Raw genomic sequence first — 16,631 nt, forward strand, 5'->3', positions numbered from 1 at the left:
AAGGCTAACAAAAGGAGGAAAAAGTGAGTGGTACTACTGAAAAACAGCTGAATGGTACATGACTATTTGTAAGAAGAGTAAGATATAGAGAACTGCATCTAAAAATTTGTAGAACAATATCAGAAAAATGTTCCTCAATGTAAAATAGCTAAAAGAGATTCTATTCTTTACATTTCACACAGCGTCCCAACTTTTTTTTCTAATTAGGGCTGTCAATTACATAATGAATATAACTTTTATTAGCTCAAATAGTAATACTGACATAGCTTTTTTATTTATCACTGTTTTACAATTATTTTAAAACCATAGTTACATCTCCAAATGCTGTAGGTAGGGTCCTTAATTCTACGACTGTGATCGTGAAGCTATCATGAGAAATATATATTAGAATGGCTAGCTGGCCCTGTTCTTTGATTGCAAAAGTGAACAAACGTATTGTTTCCTCCATGTGACATAATAAATGCAATGTCTACGAATCTTTATCTTCATAGAAATAAATGCAAAAGGCGTGATTCTGAAAGCATTTGAGCGCTTCCGACTGAAGACTTGTCTTGACTTTAAACCCTGGAATGGGGAAAGCAATTATATATCCGTGTTTAGCGATAATGGGTAAGTAAAGCATTTTGCTAAAAGAGATGTGGCTGGATTTGTGGTTGGAAAAAAGATCTTTGAGATATTTCTGGGAGATTAAGTTAGCAAACAATATCAGAAACATAAACAGACCAGCCAACCAGTGCACACATTGCTAATGTAGAACGGTTATGTGGTAGATTTCAGTAACTACGTGGAAATAGGAGCAGCCAAGATACATACTTAATCTACACATAGAAAGTGTGGCGAGACAATCCATAGTGCCATAGAACATATATCAAATGTTGATCACTTCCACTATAAAATAAATATCAGCTATTCTGCCCACATTTTAACGTGTATGGGACCTCATGACTCTCCCTTGACAGATGAAGTTATGCAGGATAAGGATTAATCTGTTTTAATTTTGACATTTGTTCCCTTTGTGCTTAGGAAATAAGCCGCTATCAGAGATGTTTGGTCTTCTTCGCTTTCTTACTTAAAAACACATTAATGTTATAATTGAGCCAAACAGCTCATGTGTATGAGAGAGTTGGAAGGAATCTCTGATGGCCGAATGAGTGCTCAGCTTTCACATGCAACGTCTCATGCAATGTCTACTTCTATCACCAACTGCCATGATATTCATTCTATGGTGGCACTGGTGATGGTGGCAACATAATGACTAGAAGCTCTGTACGGCACAGGTTCTGTCCACCTAGAGATGTTACTTTGGATGGGTCCTGTAGTACCCCCAGTCCGACATTACGGATGTGTGTGCTGTCCAACAGGCATAATCAGCGACCTGCTGTAGCCAATAAGACTGCACACACCGTGCTTAAACTCACAGCATGCTGCTGGGAGACACCACTAATATTTTACGTGCTCTGGTTCCGTTTCTGTTCTTGTTCAGGCTGTTTGATTTTCATTTTTTCCTCAGTTCGCGTTTTGACTATCCTTCAGCCTGACAAATCTTTTTGTCCCTCATTACCTGGTATTGATGCAGCTTTCTGACCATTCTCTGACAGATGACTCCATTGGCCCCTGATTAAGTACAGATCACTCATTGTAGAGGAGTTGAAGGTTGAATGCCAGGACAACTCCTGAGATCTACTAGACACAATGGCCAGAGCAAAAAATGTTGGTAGAACCTCTATTAAGAGACTCCAGCCTTCCACTGACAGTACTCCCCCATTATGTCAGCCATTAGCTATAGTATGTGCATGTTCACCTTAAGAATATATTTAGTATCAAAAGGTGCTGATTGCATTACAGGGCCACCAAGTGTAGTACATAGGACTGCAGCTGTTGAAACAGGATTTGAAGACCAAGATATAAATTGTATGATTTCATAGGTGTAGGGAACTGGACCAAATGCATGTTATTTGGAATCTTCAAGGTTACTTTAGGTAACAAAACAAAAAAAAATAATCAACTGTTACAATTGTAATTTTTTTAAAAATAGACATACTGCTGTGACAGGATGACATGGGATGAATTACCGTATATTTTTTAAAAAATTACAATTGTAACAGTTGATTATTTTAGGATATTTATTAGATGTCTCGTCAGTAGAGATTGGCGAACCTGAACAGTAAAGTTCGGCATCGGTACCAAACACCTACTGTTCGGACACGGACACCGAACACAGACTTCACCAGGAAGTCCATGTTACTGTTCGGGTTTGGCCCCATGAACACCCGATGTGCATGACAGCGTGGCAAACACTGCTTCTGATTGGTGGTAAAATCATTACTGCTGGTCAGACAGACACGCTTCCCATGCTGTCCACTGACAGCATGACCCCCAGCTGTGACCAGAGGTAAAAAGTTTACATGTGGTCAGTGGCGTCACAGAAGTCCCATCAGCATATGCTTGCTGCAGCTAATAACAGTGAGAGCAGGCAGCGCCTGATGGGAGTATTCATCAGCCAGAGCCTGTTCTCTAAATAAATAATGAAAAAAACACGTGGGATCCCCTGTATTTTTGATAAGCAGCCATGCAAAACTGACATCTGCGGGCTGCAACCCTCAGCTGTCAGTGTTACCAAAGCTGGTTTTCAAGAAAAGAGGGGTCTCCATGCTGTTTTTTAAATTATTTAAATAAATAATTTTAAAAAACTGTGTGGAGTCCACCCATATTTGACAACCAGCCAACCTAAAGCAGACAGCCAGTGGTTGGTATTGTATTCTAAGGCTGGTAATTGGCCATGGATATTGGTCCCCCAGCCTAACTATAGCAGCTCCAGAATTGGCGCATGTAATAGATATTTAAATAATTAAAGAAAATAGAGTGGGGACCATTCTAATCTTGATAACTATCCTTGCTAATGAATACTTCCATCAGCCGCGCCTGCTCTCGCTGTTATTAGCACCAGCAGGCATAGGCTGATGGGAGCAGTAGTCCCATTATTGACGGCAGTGACCAAAGGTAAACTTTTTACCTCTGATGATAGCTGCGGGCTCACGCTGTCATTTGACACCATTGGAACTGTGGCTGTCTGATTTTAGAAGCAGTGCTTGCTGCGCTGTCATGCACATGACAGTCTGGCAAACACTGGATGTTCGGGCCCCCCATTCAAGTGAACGGGTTCGGGTATTGGTCTGGTACCCGAACTTTTTCTAACGGTTCGGTCGTACACACCCGACCCGAACATCCAGGGGTCCACCCATCTATACTTGTCAGCACGAAATTGAACTCTAAAGACATGATTACATTGGTGTGTGAGCAGTTTGTGGGATGCAGTAATGGACAGGAGGCAGAGCAAGGGTTAACGTTAATTTTACATGAACAGGGCGATACTCCACGCAGGGAGGAGAAGGGAGAGAAAGGGATATGGCAGATGTTATGAGCACAATAGATGTGCAGGGTGAGGTAGCAACTGTAATAAGTATAGCAAATGTTCATTAAGGGTTAACTTATCAGTCCGACGGCTTCATGACTGCAGAGTCCTAAGTTCAAACGGTGGTGCCAACGCAGTTAGCGCGTGATGAGTCGGGTGTCGTCCTGAAGGCATTGATAATTCGGTTCCTGGCAGTGACGGTGAGTTCTCGACGCCTTGTGCGGGGTCCTGGGACCAGGATTCGTGGTATAAAGTGAAGAGCAGTCTCCAACACTGCTGGAGCTTAACGTAGCTCAGCAGTAGTATGCGGGTGAGAAATGGCAATGTCCTCGGTGAGTCACCCGGTGTTTCTTAGGCGGCACGCTGCGTGTTCCCGCCAAGTCTCTCTGCTTTTTCTCATGCTCTGCCCTTTTTAGCTTAACCACGCCCTCTGCTGACGAGTGCAAAGGTCAGTCCGGGTTTCTAAGCTTTCCCCGGACAACAAAGGTGACAGCCCCGACAGTTCCGAACCCGGCGCAAGAGAGGTACCCCTGGTTCGGTCCTTCTTCTTACAGGTGCTGTTAAATAGAAATGAGCAAATATGTTCGGGCTCCCTCTTATTCGGCAAGCTATAGCGCTTGTTGAATAAGTTGCAGAGGGATCCTTCCTGGATCGCACCAGATGAACAGCTGTTCGGCGCCGCAGCTGCATGTATCACGGCTGTGTGACAGTCACAGCACACGCATGAAGAGCCCAACACACAGTATCTCTACTGTTAAACAAGTTATATTAATACTTTAGTTGAAAAAATCCGCTTTGTAATTCTATAGTCACCATTCGAAGGGTTATGCTAAATAGTTTCTAGTGCAACAGAACCAGACAGTGCAATCGATCTTCTACTGCCTGTCTGTGATTCCCCAGCCCCTCCCTCTGCCTCTAGTTTGTGAATAACCAGTCATTGCTTTTTCAATGACGTGCCTTCTGTGTTTTAATTCTCGTGCTGGCGCTGTTACTGCTGTTGGTGGCACATGCACCAGGCTCATCTGCACAGGAGGTGGAATGTAGTGCCTCCTGTGCTAAGTCAAACAGATGCACAGATAGAGTGGTGCAGCACCGGAGCTGACGGCTCCCTCCTGCAACATCCTATTCAATGATACAGATATGGTTGAAATTGCAACTAAAGGAAATAGAAGTAGGGCCATCTAACACTGGGCTTCCCTAGCTCATGCACCCCAAAACAGCCACATGATATGCTGCTATGGGCAGTAAGCTCCTGGTGGGAAGGTGCATTTCATAGTTTGATCACGCCAAAGGAGCACCAAGTGCCTGTACTTGGTTTGAACAGTAATTTGGCGGTGACAAAATCCCTTAAATGTGAAGTATGCATTAATACACCAAAATTGGAAACAAAGCAACTAAGAAAAATCTAGTTACTTACCGGTTAACTGTATTTTTCAGAGTCCATAACACCACCACCTGAGAGAGGGGATCCGCCCTTCAGGAACAGGAAACCTACAGATACAAAAGGGGGCACCTCTCCCACACATCAGTTGGATTACAGAGCACCAGAGGACGTCCAAGGTTAATGGCATGATTTATGTACAATACTTTTACTACTAACTATTTACCACATGTGAACCAAATAAGAGGAAGAAGTGCAAACCCAAACCAAATAAAAGGGAGGGAATCTGTGGGTGCTGTCATGGACTCCGAAAAATACCGTTAACTGGTAAGTAACTAGACTTTATTCGATCGTCCATAACAGCACCACCTGAGAGAATTACAGAGAGTAATAATTACTTAGGGAGGGACTACAGCCTGCAGCACCCTTACACCAAAGGAGAGGTCTGAGGAAGCACCCAAGTCTAACCTATAATGGTTGTAAAACGTGCTCGGAGAGGACCAACTAGCAGCCTTACATATCTGGTCAATGGGGACTTCTGATCTTTCGGACCACGAAGTTGCCATGGCTCTAGTGGAATGTGCCTTCAGTTTTCCAGGTGCCAATCTGCCTCATGATGTGTACGCTAGTGAAATAGCCTCTCTAATCCACCTAGCTATTGTGTTTTTTGAAGCCCTAAGGCCTTTCCTGGTGACTTGAAAGGAGACAAACAAGGCATTATCTTTTTTCCAGGAGTCAGTAACCGCTAGGTATTCCAGGAGACATCTCCTAACATCTTGGGTGTGTAGCTTCTCTTCTTTTCGATTAACCGGGTTATGTAGGAAGGATGGAAGGACTATTTCTTGTGTCCTATGGAAACTGGAAGATACCTTAGGTAAGTATGCCGGATCAGCCCTAAGTATTACCCTGTCATCCTGGAATTGCGTATATGGAGGGAGCCTAGATAACGCCTGGATATCACTTACTCGACGAGCTGACATCAGTGCCACTAGGAAGGCTACCTTAAGGGAAAGGTTTTTAATCGAGGCTGAAGACATGGGCTCAAAGGGCGCCTCTGTCATGGCTGAGAGCACTAGGTTCAAATCCCATGGCATGAACCTATTTTTGACTACTGGTCTGGACCTACTTGCTGCTTTAATAAATCTATTGATCCAGTAATTACTGGTGATGTTGCAGCTAAAAAGGGCCCCTAAGGCTGACACTTGCACTTTAAGGGTACTGGTGGAAAGCCCCATGTCTAGACCTTTTTGCAGTAATTCTAGGATCTGGGATATGGGCACTGATTCCCCAGCTACAACTCCTGAATTCTGTAGGAACCTTTTCCAGGTTCTAACGTAAATTTTAGTTGTTATTGCTTTTCTGCTTTTGAGCAGGATATTTATTAGGCCTGGTGAAAACCCTATAACCCTCGCCCTGTCTTTCCTGATTTTCCTCACCACTAGGGGTAGGAGAGACAGGGGAGGAATGGCGTATGCTAGCCTGAAGTCCCATTTTATCAGAAGAGCGTCTGCGGCCAGCGGATCTTCCCTGGGATTCAGTGAGCAGAATTGTCTCACTTTTCTGTTCTCCCTGGTCGCGAAGAGATCCACGTTCGGTTGACCCCATCTTTGTACAATCAAGTTGAAGACGGAGGGTTTTAGGGACCATTCTCCTTGTCTCAGAAGATTGCGGCTTAAGAAATCTGCGGCGGTGTTTTCTTTTCCTCTTATGTACAAGGCCGTTAAAGAGAGAAAATGCCGCTCTGCTAATTGGAACAGGCGTTCTGCTACCATCATCAGCGTTCTATAAGAGTTCCGCCTTGATGGTTGATATAAGCCACTGCGACCTGATTGTCGGAAAACACTCTCACATGATGACCCTGCAGATACACAAGGAGTCTTTTAACCGCCTGCTCTACTACCACTGTTAATTCTTTCAGGTTAGAAGACATGTCTACCTGATAATGATCCCATAGGTCCTGGGCTAAAATTTCACCCATATAAGCCCCCCAGCCAGAAGGGCTTGCATCTGTGGTGACAATACGGGTTATGTTATACTCCCAGGGCACCCCTCTGGATAGATTATTTCTGTCTAGCCACCACCTCAGGGACTCTCTTGTGTTATGGGATTGAGACAGCTGGCCTTCCAGGTAACCCCCGAGAATTTTCTGATGAAGCAGGACCTCGCCATGTAGACTTCTTGAATGAAACTGGGCCCACCGGACCACGGGGATACAGTAATAGAGGGAGCCCAATAGGGACATAGCTTTCCTGAGAGACATGGTGGGATTGTTGAAGGCGTTTAGGACCTGACAATGCAGGCGTATTAATTTCTCAGACGGTAAGTGGCATTCTTGGATCTGAGAATCTAAGATTAAACCTAAAAATTGTTGTACTTTCATGGGCTGTAGCCGAGATTTTTTTAACGTTAAGTAGCCACTCTAACCCTTTCAGGGCCGACATAGCCTTTTGCAACTGCTGCTGACAATGGTCCACTGTTTTGCCTATGATGAGAAAGTCATCAAGGTAGGGGACCACCATAATGTCTGATTCCTGTACATGGGCCATAACCTCAGCTATGCAAAACACAAGCCGCGGAGACACCATCACGTTTCTCAATGCAAGCAATGACTAGCCAGGTCTTTCCCCGGGAAGGAACAACCACGTGGTTGTTCCTTCCCGGGGAAAGACCTGGCTAGTCATTGCTTGCGTTGAGAAACATGTGATGGTGTCTCCGCGGCTTGTGTTTTGCATATTTTTACATATTTCCCATAAGGGATGGGGGCTTTGCTCTAGAATCACTGCGTTGAGAAACATAAACATGTGGTGGTGTCTCCGCAGTGTTGGATGTTGATCTCCATGAGTTCATTCATCCTCATTTTTCATAACCTCAGCTATGACCTTCGTGAATACCCGAGGGGTGACTGCCAGGTCAAAAGGAAGGGCTACATATTGAAAATGCTGCACTGACCCTTCTACGTGAACCACCACTCTAAGAAAGCGTTGATGGGCCGCATAGATAGATACATGGTAATAGGTGTCTTTTAAGTCTAACACCACCATGAAACAGTTTTGAAATAGCAACTTTATTGCGGAATTGACCGTTTCCATTTTGAACGGGCGTATGACCAGAAACCTGTTGAGAGCCCTTAAATTAATTATAGTCCTAAAGGCACCGTTTGGCTTACAGACTAGGAACAGAGGGGAGCAGAAGCCTCTGCCTTTTTCCGACTCTGGGACCTCTATCAGGACTTTCTTATCGCACAGGTCGTGAACTTCAGCCTCCAGGGCAGCCTGCTCTTATGGGGAAGAGCTGAGGGGGGTTACCCTGAAACTGTCCCGGGGGATACAGGAAAATTCCAACCGTAGTCCAGAAGCTATTATGCCCCGGATCCAGTTGCTGTTAGAAATTAGAGACCAGGCCAGGTAGAAGGCAGCCAACCTACCTCCTACCGGAGCCGCCAGTCATTGGCATGGCTTCTTGGATTCTAGAGATGAGCCTTCCTGACGCCCCCTCCTCCAAACATAAAACCTGTACCTCTCCTCCTTCTTTTATCCCATTTGCCTCGATCTCTGGACGACCTTCTACGAGGGAACTTTTTCCAGGAGAAGGGACATCTGTAAGAAGGGGTTGATAAGCTGGGAAATTTCTTTTTGTCATCCCCGACTTTTTCCAGGAGTTCGTCCAGGACTGGGCCGAACAGGTATTCTCCCTCACAAGGGATGGAGCAGAGACAGGATCTGCCCTGAATGTCCCCCGGCCAACATTTTAGCCATAGGGATCTTCGTGCTGCATTAGATAGTCCCGCGGCCCTGGCGGCCATCCTTGCCGAATCTGCCGAAGCATCGGCTAGAAAGGCTGCGGCATTCTGAATCATAGGCAGGACTCTTAAGATGGATTTCCTTGAGGCACCGCTTTCTAGCTGGGAGTCGAGCTGGTCCAGCCACACCATCATGGATCTGGCTGTGCAGGTAGCAGGAACTGCTGGCCTTAGGGCGCCGGCTGACATCTCCCATGTCCTTTTTAGAAAAGAGTCTGCTTTTTTATCTAGCGGATCTTTTAAGGAAGCCATGTCATCGAAGGGCATAGAGGATTTTTTCGAGGCTTTAGCGACGGCTGCGTCAAGCTTCGGAGCTTTGTCCCATCTGCTTACCAAGGGGTCCTCAAAGGGGTATCTCTGCTTGAAGGCTGGTGGTAGGGAGCCTCTTTTTTCAGGTTTTTTCCACTCCCTATCTATTAAGCTCTGAACCTTGTTATTAAGAGGAAAAGATCTATGCTTTTTTGGATCCAGGCCGCCGAACATGAGATCATGAGCTGAGAGTTCCGATTTTGCGTCCGCCACCCCCATGGTGGACCTTACTGCCTTGACTAATTTGTCCATCAGATCCAGGGGGAAGCAGAAACGGCTACAGTCTTCTTCTGAAGATGATGAAGAAGAGGAAGCGGAGTGCTCCGAGGAATGTTCGCCTCTTCCAGGGGCGGCCGAGCAATCTGAGCTAGAAAAACTTGCTCTTTTCTTCTTTTTAGAGGATTCTGCCTGTGACAGGGAGTTTAGGGAATCTTGTATCTCTGCCCGGATTATTTCCCTTAGGCTTGTGATGAAGTCAGGGGTTTCTTCCGCTACCTGTAGAAGCCGGGGAGAGTGTGAGGGACTATCAATCCTAAACAGGGACCACTGCCCCCCTTCCGAACCCTACCGTCTGCCGCACACATGGCTGACACAAATTTTTAGGGTAGGCATCTGGCAAAGGGCAACTGCAGAGGGCACACTCCCTATTCTTCAGTTTGTCAGTACACTTTTTCCCCTACAGAAGGAAAAAACATAAGGGGAATACTGCATCAGGGTACTTTCACGGAGATCTCTTACCCAAGAAGTAGAAGCAGGTACTGGGTCACAGGGGGTCCAGCTGAATCCTTCAGCCTGGAGGAACTCTTGCGGCCAGACTTCCCAGTCCATCCTTGATTTTTTAGCTGGGGTTTCGTACGAGGCTTCTCCGAGACTCGCACATGCTGGTGTAGGTGCTCCTGCACCTCCTCCTGCTGGTCCATGGAAGCTTCTGATGCATCCATTGCTGGAAATGGCCATAAGCATCCCTGTCACATCCCAGCACCTTCTTATTCTCCCCCGGACATCCATGTTAGCAGAGTTACGGCCAGGGGCTCCAACCCCTTGGTGCCACCCCCGGCCGCCACACTGACTGCCATGCGGCTGCGACCCGGCTCACACACCAGGAAGCCGGCTGGCACCCGACTTCCAGCCCTGGCGCCTCAAGCCCCACCCCCCACCGCGTCACTTCCACCGCGTCATCTCCGGCGCGACACCGCCACTGAAACGAGGAGGCAGGTGCGGTGCTTCTTCCCAGAATGACCCCCCAGCCTCCCGTGCGCCACCACGCCGCACCGACCAGCGTCCGATGCCCGGCCGGCGACGCCAGAAGACTGGGAAGGTGCCTAAGGAAGGGCCCAGGGGGATACTTACCTGTCGGCGCTGGCCTTCCTGGAGACGGGCATCCTCCAGACACCGCTCCCCCTGCTTCGCTCACTGCCATGGAGACCTACCAGGACCCACCGTAGCGCTTCCAGGGACCCCGCACTAACAAAGGTAGGAGACCCCCTTGCTACCTGGGTCGGTCAGCCGGCCTGGGTATTCCTGATGATCCATCGATCCATGACAGACGATCTGTAGGGAGCCCTGTCCTCCAGGAACAGGAAACCAACTGATGCGTGGGAGCGGTGCCGCCCTTTTGCATCTGTAGGTTTCCTGTTCCTGAAGGGCGGATCCCCTCTCTCAGGTGGTGCTGTCATGGACGATCGAATAAAAAGGAACTAATGTAATATTTACCTGAAAATTGTAGTACATTCAACATAAAGAGGTTTATTAGGCCAAACGTTTAATCATCACACCCCTCAAGTAGAAGCAATGGCGAAATGCACATTGGGGTTTTGTTCCCCATTAGGCCCGGAGTCAGCACCCGGCGTACCCGGGCAAGTGCCGGGGCCCTGGCGAGACGGGGGGCCCACTCACACTGTCTGGGAATGCAACCTTGGCTTGAATCAGTGGCGGCGGCGCCGGCAGCAGACGCGCTTCTATTGGACGCATATATTCTCCTTCAGGCCAACTATAGCGTGCCGTCAGCCAATCAGAGTCCAGGCAGTCAGGAGTGTCTTCCTGTGATTGGTGGAGAGCTCCCCTGTCCCCCCTCCCCCTGTCTCTTCTCACGTGTGCCGCACAGGGAGGAAGTGACAAGGCAGAGACAGGAGGAGGCAGACAGAGGACAGAAGCTTAGTTTGAAAACGGAATGGAGGGACCGCCCGGAGACACCGACACATCCAGGAGCTCGCTGAGGCTCCAGTCCTCGCTCCAAGTGGCGGCTGCTCCTGCTGCGACAGCTGGCACCGGCGGACACCGACACATGATCCCGGTGGGCGGCGGCGGCGCTCGCTGAGGGCTGAGGCTCCTCGCTCCCCAAGTGGCGGAGCGAGGAGCTCCTGCTGCAGCTGGCATCGGATACCGATGGAGACACATGATACCCGGCCCTCGCAGAGGCGCCTCGTTCCAAGTGGCGGCTCCTGCTGGCTGCTGCTGCAGCTGGCACTGCAGGTACTCAGTAGACTGTAGTAACACTTCTCAACCCCCAAAAAAGGTAATTTCTGGCTTTAGGGAGGGGGAGGGGGTGATACCAGGGGAGGGGGTGATACCTGGGGAGGGGTGATGATAGTTACAACAATGAATAAATGATTAGGGGGGACCGGGCCGGGGTCTCATTGCTTCATAATCATTACAATTCATCAGGAGGAGTGTGCTGATAATGACAAACCTCCAGGGGGACTCCGAGGAGGGTATGGTATGTAACTTATGGAAGCCACTAGTGATGAGCCCAGCGGAGATGAGAATGAGCCCAGCAGAGATGAGAATGAGCCCAATGGGGGAGATGAGCCTATTATTCTCTATGGGGCATTATATGGGGCCCATTATCCTGTTTGGAGCATTATATGGGGTCCATTATTCTGTATGGATCATTATATGGGGGCTCATTATTCTGTATGGATCATTATATGGGGGCTCATTATTCTGTATGGATCATTATATTGGGACCGTTATTCTGTATGGATCATTATATTGGGCCCATTATTCTTTATGGATCATTATATTGGGCCCAATATTCTGTATGGAGCATTATATTGGGACCATTATTCTGTATGGAGCATTATATTGGGCTCATTATTCTGTATGGAGCATTATATGTTTTCCATTATTCTGTATGGAGCATTATATGAGGCCCATTTTCTGTGTGGAGTTCTGTATGGAGCATTGTATGGGGCCCAATATTCTGTATAGAGCATTATATGATGCCAATTATTCTGTAAGGAGCATTATATGAGGACCCTTTTTCTGTATGAAGCGATATATGGGGCCCATTATTCTGTATGAAGCAATATATGGGGCTCATTATACTGTATGAAGCAATATATGGGGCTCATTATTCTCTATGATGCAATATTTGGGGTTCATAATTCTGTATGGAGCATTATATGAGGCTCATTATTCTGTATAAAGCAATATTTGGGGCTCATTATATTGTATGGAGCATTATATGAGGCCCATTATTCTGTATGAAGCAATATGTGGGGAACATTATTCTGTATGGAGCATTATATGAGGCTCATTATTCTGTATGAAGCAATATATGGGGCCCAATAAACTGTATGGAAGACTATGTGATGCCCAGAATACTGTATGGAGTTCTATACTGTCCGATCTTAAATGAAAACTTTTGAATCCCCACTAGGGCACGCACTGTGCTCTGCGAGGATTTGCTGGTTTCTGAGCTATTGTAGAATTTACAATAGAGATCACGCATTTAATGTAAGAAGTAAGTGATATCTTTGGCTTTGTACTATACCTATATTTCTTTGCCATATCTGTGCATCATGAATTGTGGTACATGTTAAAGGGGCCCACTGAGACAATTTCGCCCGGGGCCCACAAAAACCTGGAGCCGGCCCTGTTCCCCATCCACAGACCTTTCACAGGTATATTTTTTTGCTATGTCCAAACTTTTGCCTTATCCTAATATGCAATATTAATTATTTGTTGCGGCCACTAGGAGTGACTGTTATCTCATATATTTATTTCTATTTGTACTACTGGCTTAAACTTTATTTTTGTGCATATGACTAACGGCTATAGATTTTTACATGGCATCATTATTAGATACAGTTGTGGCCAAAAGTATTGACACCCCTGCAATTTTGTCAGATAATACTCAGTTTCTTCCTGAAAATTATTGCAAACACAAATTCTTTGTTATTATTTTCTTCATTTAATTTGTCTTAAATGAAAAAACACAAAAAGAATTGTCCTAAAGCCAAATTGGATATAATTCCACACCAAACATAAAAAAGAGGGTGGACAAAAGTAGTGGCACTGTTCGAAAAATCATGTGATGCTTCTCTAATTTGTGTAATTAACAGCACCTGTAACTTACCTGTGGCACCTACCAGGTGTTGGCAATAACTAAATCACACTTGCAGCCAGTTGACATGGATTAAAGTTGACTCAACCTCTGTCCTGTGTCCTTGTGTGTACCACATTGAGCATGGAGAAAAGAAAGAAGACCAAAGAACTGTCTGAGGACTTGAGAAACCAAATTGTGAGGAAGCATGAGCAATCTCAAGGCTACAAGTCCATCTCCAAAGACCTGATTGTTCCTGTGTCTACTGTGCGCAGTGTCATCAAGATGTTTAAAGCCCATGGCACTGTGGCTAACCTCCCTAGATGTGGACGGAAAAGAAAAATTGACAAGAGAGTTCAACGCAAGATTGTGCGGATGTTGGATAAAGAACCTCGACTAACATCCAAACAAGTTCAAGCTGCCCTGCAGTCCGAGGGTACAACAGTGTCAACCCGTACTATCCGTCGGCGTCTGAATGAAAAGGGACTGTATGGTAGGAGACCCAGGAAGACCCCACTTCTTACCCCGAGACATAAAAAAGCCAGACTGGAGTTTGCCAAAACTTACCTGAAAAAGCCTAAAACGTTTTGGAAGAATGTTCTCTGGTCAGATGAGACAAAAGTAGAGCTTTTTGGGCAAAGGCATCAACATAGAGTTTACAGGAGAAAAAAAGAGGCATTCAAAGAAAAAAACACGGTCCCTACAGTCAAACATGGTGGAGGTTCCCTGATGTTTTAGGGTTGCTTTGCTGCCTCTGGCACTGGACTGCTTGACCGTGTGCATGGCATTATGAAGTCTGAAGACCAGCAACAAATTTTTCAGCATAATGTAGGGCCCAGTGTGAGAAAGCTGGGTCTCTCTCAGAGGTCATGGGTCTTCCAGCAGGACAATGACCCAAAACACACTTCAAAAAGCACTAGAAAATGGTTTGAGAGAAAGCACTGGAGACTTCTAAGGTGGCCAGCAATGAGTCCAGACTTGAATCCCATAGAACACCTGTGGAGAGATCTAAAAATGGCAGTTTGGAGAAGGCACCCTTCTAATATCAGGGACCTGGAGCAGTTTTCCAAAGAAGAATGGTCTAAAATTCCAGCAGAGCATTGTAAGAAACTGATTGATGGTTACCGGAAGCGGTTGGTCGCAGTTATTTTGGCTAAAGGTTGTGCAACCAAGTATTAGGCTGCGGGTGCCAATACTTTTGTCTGGCCCATTTTTGGCGTTTTGTGTGAAATTATCAATGTTTTGCTTTTTGCTTCATTTTCTTTTGTGTTTTTTCATTTAAGACAAATTAAATGAAGATAATAATACCAAAGAATTTGTGATTGCAATCATTTTCAGGAAGAAACTGAGTATTATCTGACAAAATTGGAGGGGTGTCAATACTTTTGGCCACAACTGTAGGCCTTGGATTTAGGGGATATCTCTTGTCTTGACTCTCCCTCATACACAGTGGGAAAATAAGTATTTGATACACTGCCACTTTTGCATTTTTTCCCACCTACAAAGAATGGCGAGGTCTGTCATTTTTTTCATAGGCACACTTCAACTTTGACAGACAGAATCTAAAAATAAAAATCCAGAAAATCACATTGTATTATTTTTACATAATTGATTTGCATTTTATTGAATTAAATAAGTATTTGATGCAACAGAAAAACAGAACTTAATATTTGGTACAGAAATCTTTGTTTGCAATTATAGAGGTCAGATGCTTCTTGACAAAGTTTACAAACACTGCAGCAGGGATTTTCCCCCCACTCCTCCATACAGATCTTCTCCAGATCTTTCAGGTTTTGGGGCTGTCCCTGGGCAACATTAAATTTCAGCTCCCTACAAAGATTTTCTATTTCTATTTAGGCCACTCCAGGACCTCGAAATTCTCCTTCCGAAGCCACTCCTTAGTTGTCCTGGCTGTGTGTTTCGGGTCATTGTCATGCTATAAGACCCATCCACGACCCATCTTCAATACTCTTACCGAGGGAAGGGTGTTGGACAAAAATCTTGTGAAGCATGACCCCATCCATCCTCCCTTGAGGATGCAGTTGTCCTTGTTGTGAGTTCATTTTTCCCTTCACCATTGAGGTCTGATGAACTCCCTCCTCTGGTGAAGGAAGGTAGTGAGGCTGATTTCCAAACACCTGGGCAGCTAGATGATGACTGGGTGGCTGGAATTGAGGACTGGATATAAGGCTGCCGACGCCCTTCTTCCTGGCTGGTGATTTTCCTGCTGGATTCTTGGAGACCAGTCTGATTCCTGCATCTCAAAGCTAAGTTTTTCTGCTCTTCTTTGTGCTCTTCAGTTTTGTTTTTGTTTTGCCTTGTTTTTTGGGAGTTCTGCCATCCCCGGCTGGGGGTGAGCTGAATTCCATTTTTGTCTCTGATATGTTGATATTTTGCTCTGTCTTCAGAATATACCTGAGTGCTGATAAAGTCTTTTGAAGCCTAGCGACTTCAGGGCCTGTTTTTCCTATCAGTCGGTTGGCTCATTTTGATAGGGTTTTTGCGGATGGCAGACAGCAGCTTTCCTATCCTGTCCTATGTAGTTAGCTTGGGCCCCATCATTTGCTCAACCTATCTTTCTATCTGTGTTAGTGTTTTCATCTTGCTTCACCGTCATTATATGTTGGGGGCTGCCTATTGCTTTGGGGTCTGCTCTGGGGCAGTTTAGTTTTTCCCCTTTCTGTCTTTAGGCTATATAGTTCTCCGGCTGTGATCGAGGGGTCTAGGGCACCGTAGGAACCCCCCATGGCTACTGCTAGTTGTTGTGGATAGGTTCAGGGGTCTGCAATCCGATAGCTGCCAACCTCTCTGGTTTTTCTGGACTTAGCTGGTATTTTGTTTTTCCTCCTTTGGTGACTCATCATAACAGAATCACCAGCCATACCACAGATCCTAGGGTACTCAATAGCAGGAGAGAATTGTATAAAAAAAAAAAAAAAGGTCAGAATTTTTTTCTTTTTTGTGTGCATATTTTTTCCTCTATATCTCTGAGGCCGTAGGGGGAATTTTTCTCTCAATGGAGATGAAGCAATTGTCTGATCGTGTGGAGCAGCTCGCTGCTGAAGTGCGGGGAATTTCCGCCTATCTTGCTCATTCACATGCTGCTGAACCAAAGATTCCTACTCCTGATGTATTTTTGGGGGATCGGTCTAAATTCTTGAATTTCAAGAATAATTGTAAATTATTTTTTGCCTTGAAGCCTAACTCGTCGGGGAACTCCGCGCAGCAGGTTAAAATTGTCATCTCTTTGCTGCGCGGCGATCCCCAGGATTGGGCGTTTTCTTTGAAACCTGATGATCCTATTCTGAATAATGTGAATGCATTTTTTCAAGCCTTGGGGTTGTTGTATGATGAACCTAATGCTATTGATCAGGCTGAAAAGACCCTGTTGGCATTAAGCCAG

At 45.8% G+C, this 16,631-nt stretch overlaps 1 protein-coding gene across 2 annotated transcripts in view; it reads left to right on the forward strand.

Moving 5' to 3' along the window:
* Positions 1 to 16,631, forward strand: part of LOC141096868 (meprin A subunit beta-like) — a 177,791-nt gene that overhangs the window by 46,091 nt on the left and 115,069 nt on the right. For both annotated transcript variants that reach the window (XM_073583727.1, XM_073583728.1), the window contains exon 6: positions 492 to 609. In XM_073583727.1, coding sequence (XP_073439828.1) covers positions 492 to 609 — 118 coding nt within the window. The remainder of the gene's footprint in view (positions 1 to 491; positions 610 to 16,631) is intronic.

The sequence above is a fragment of the Dendrobates tinctorius genome, unplaced genomic scaffold, assembly GCF_039654945.1.
Source record: "Dendrobates tinctorius isolate UK_male_01 unplaced genomic scaffold, ASM3965494v1 ptg000081l, whole genome shotgun sequence".
Classification (NCBI taxonomy): Eukaryota; Metazoa; Chordata; class Amphibia; order Anura; family Dendrobatidae; genus Dendrobates; species Dendrobates tinctorius.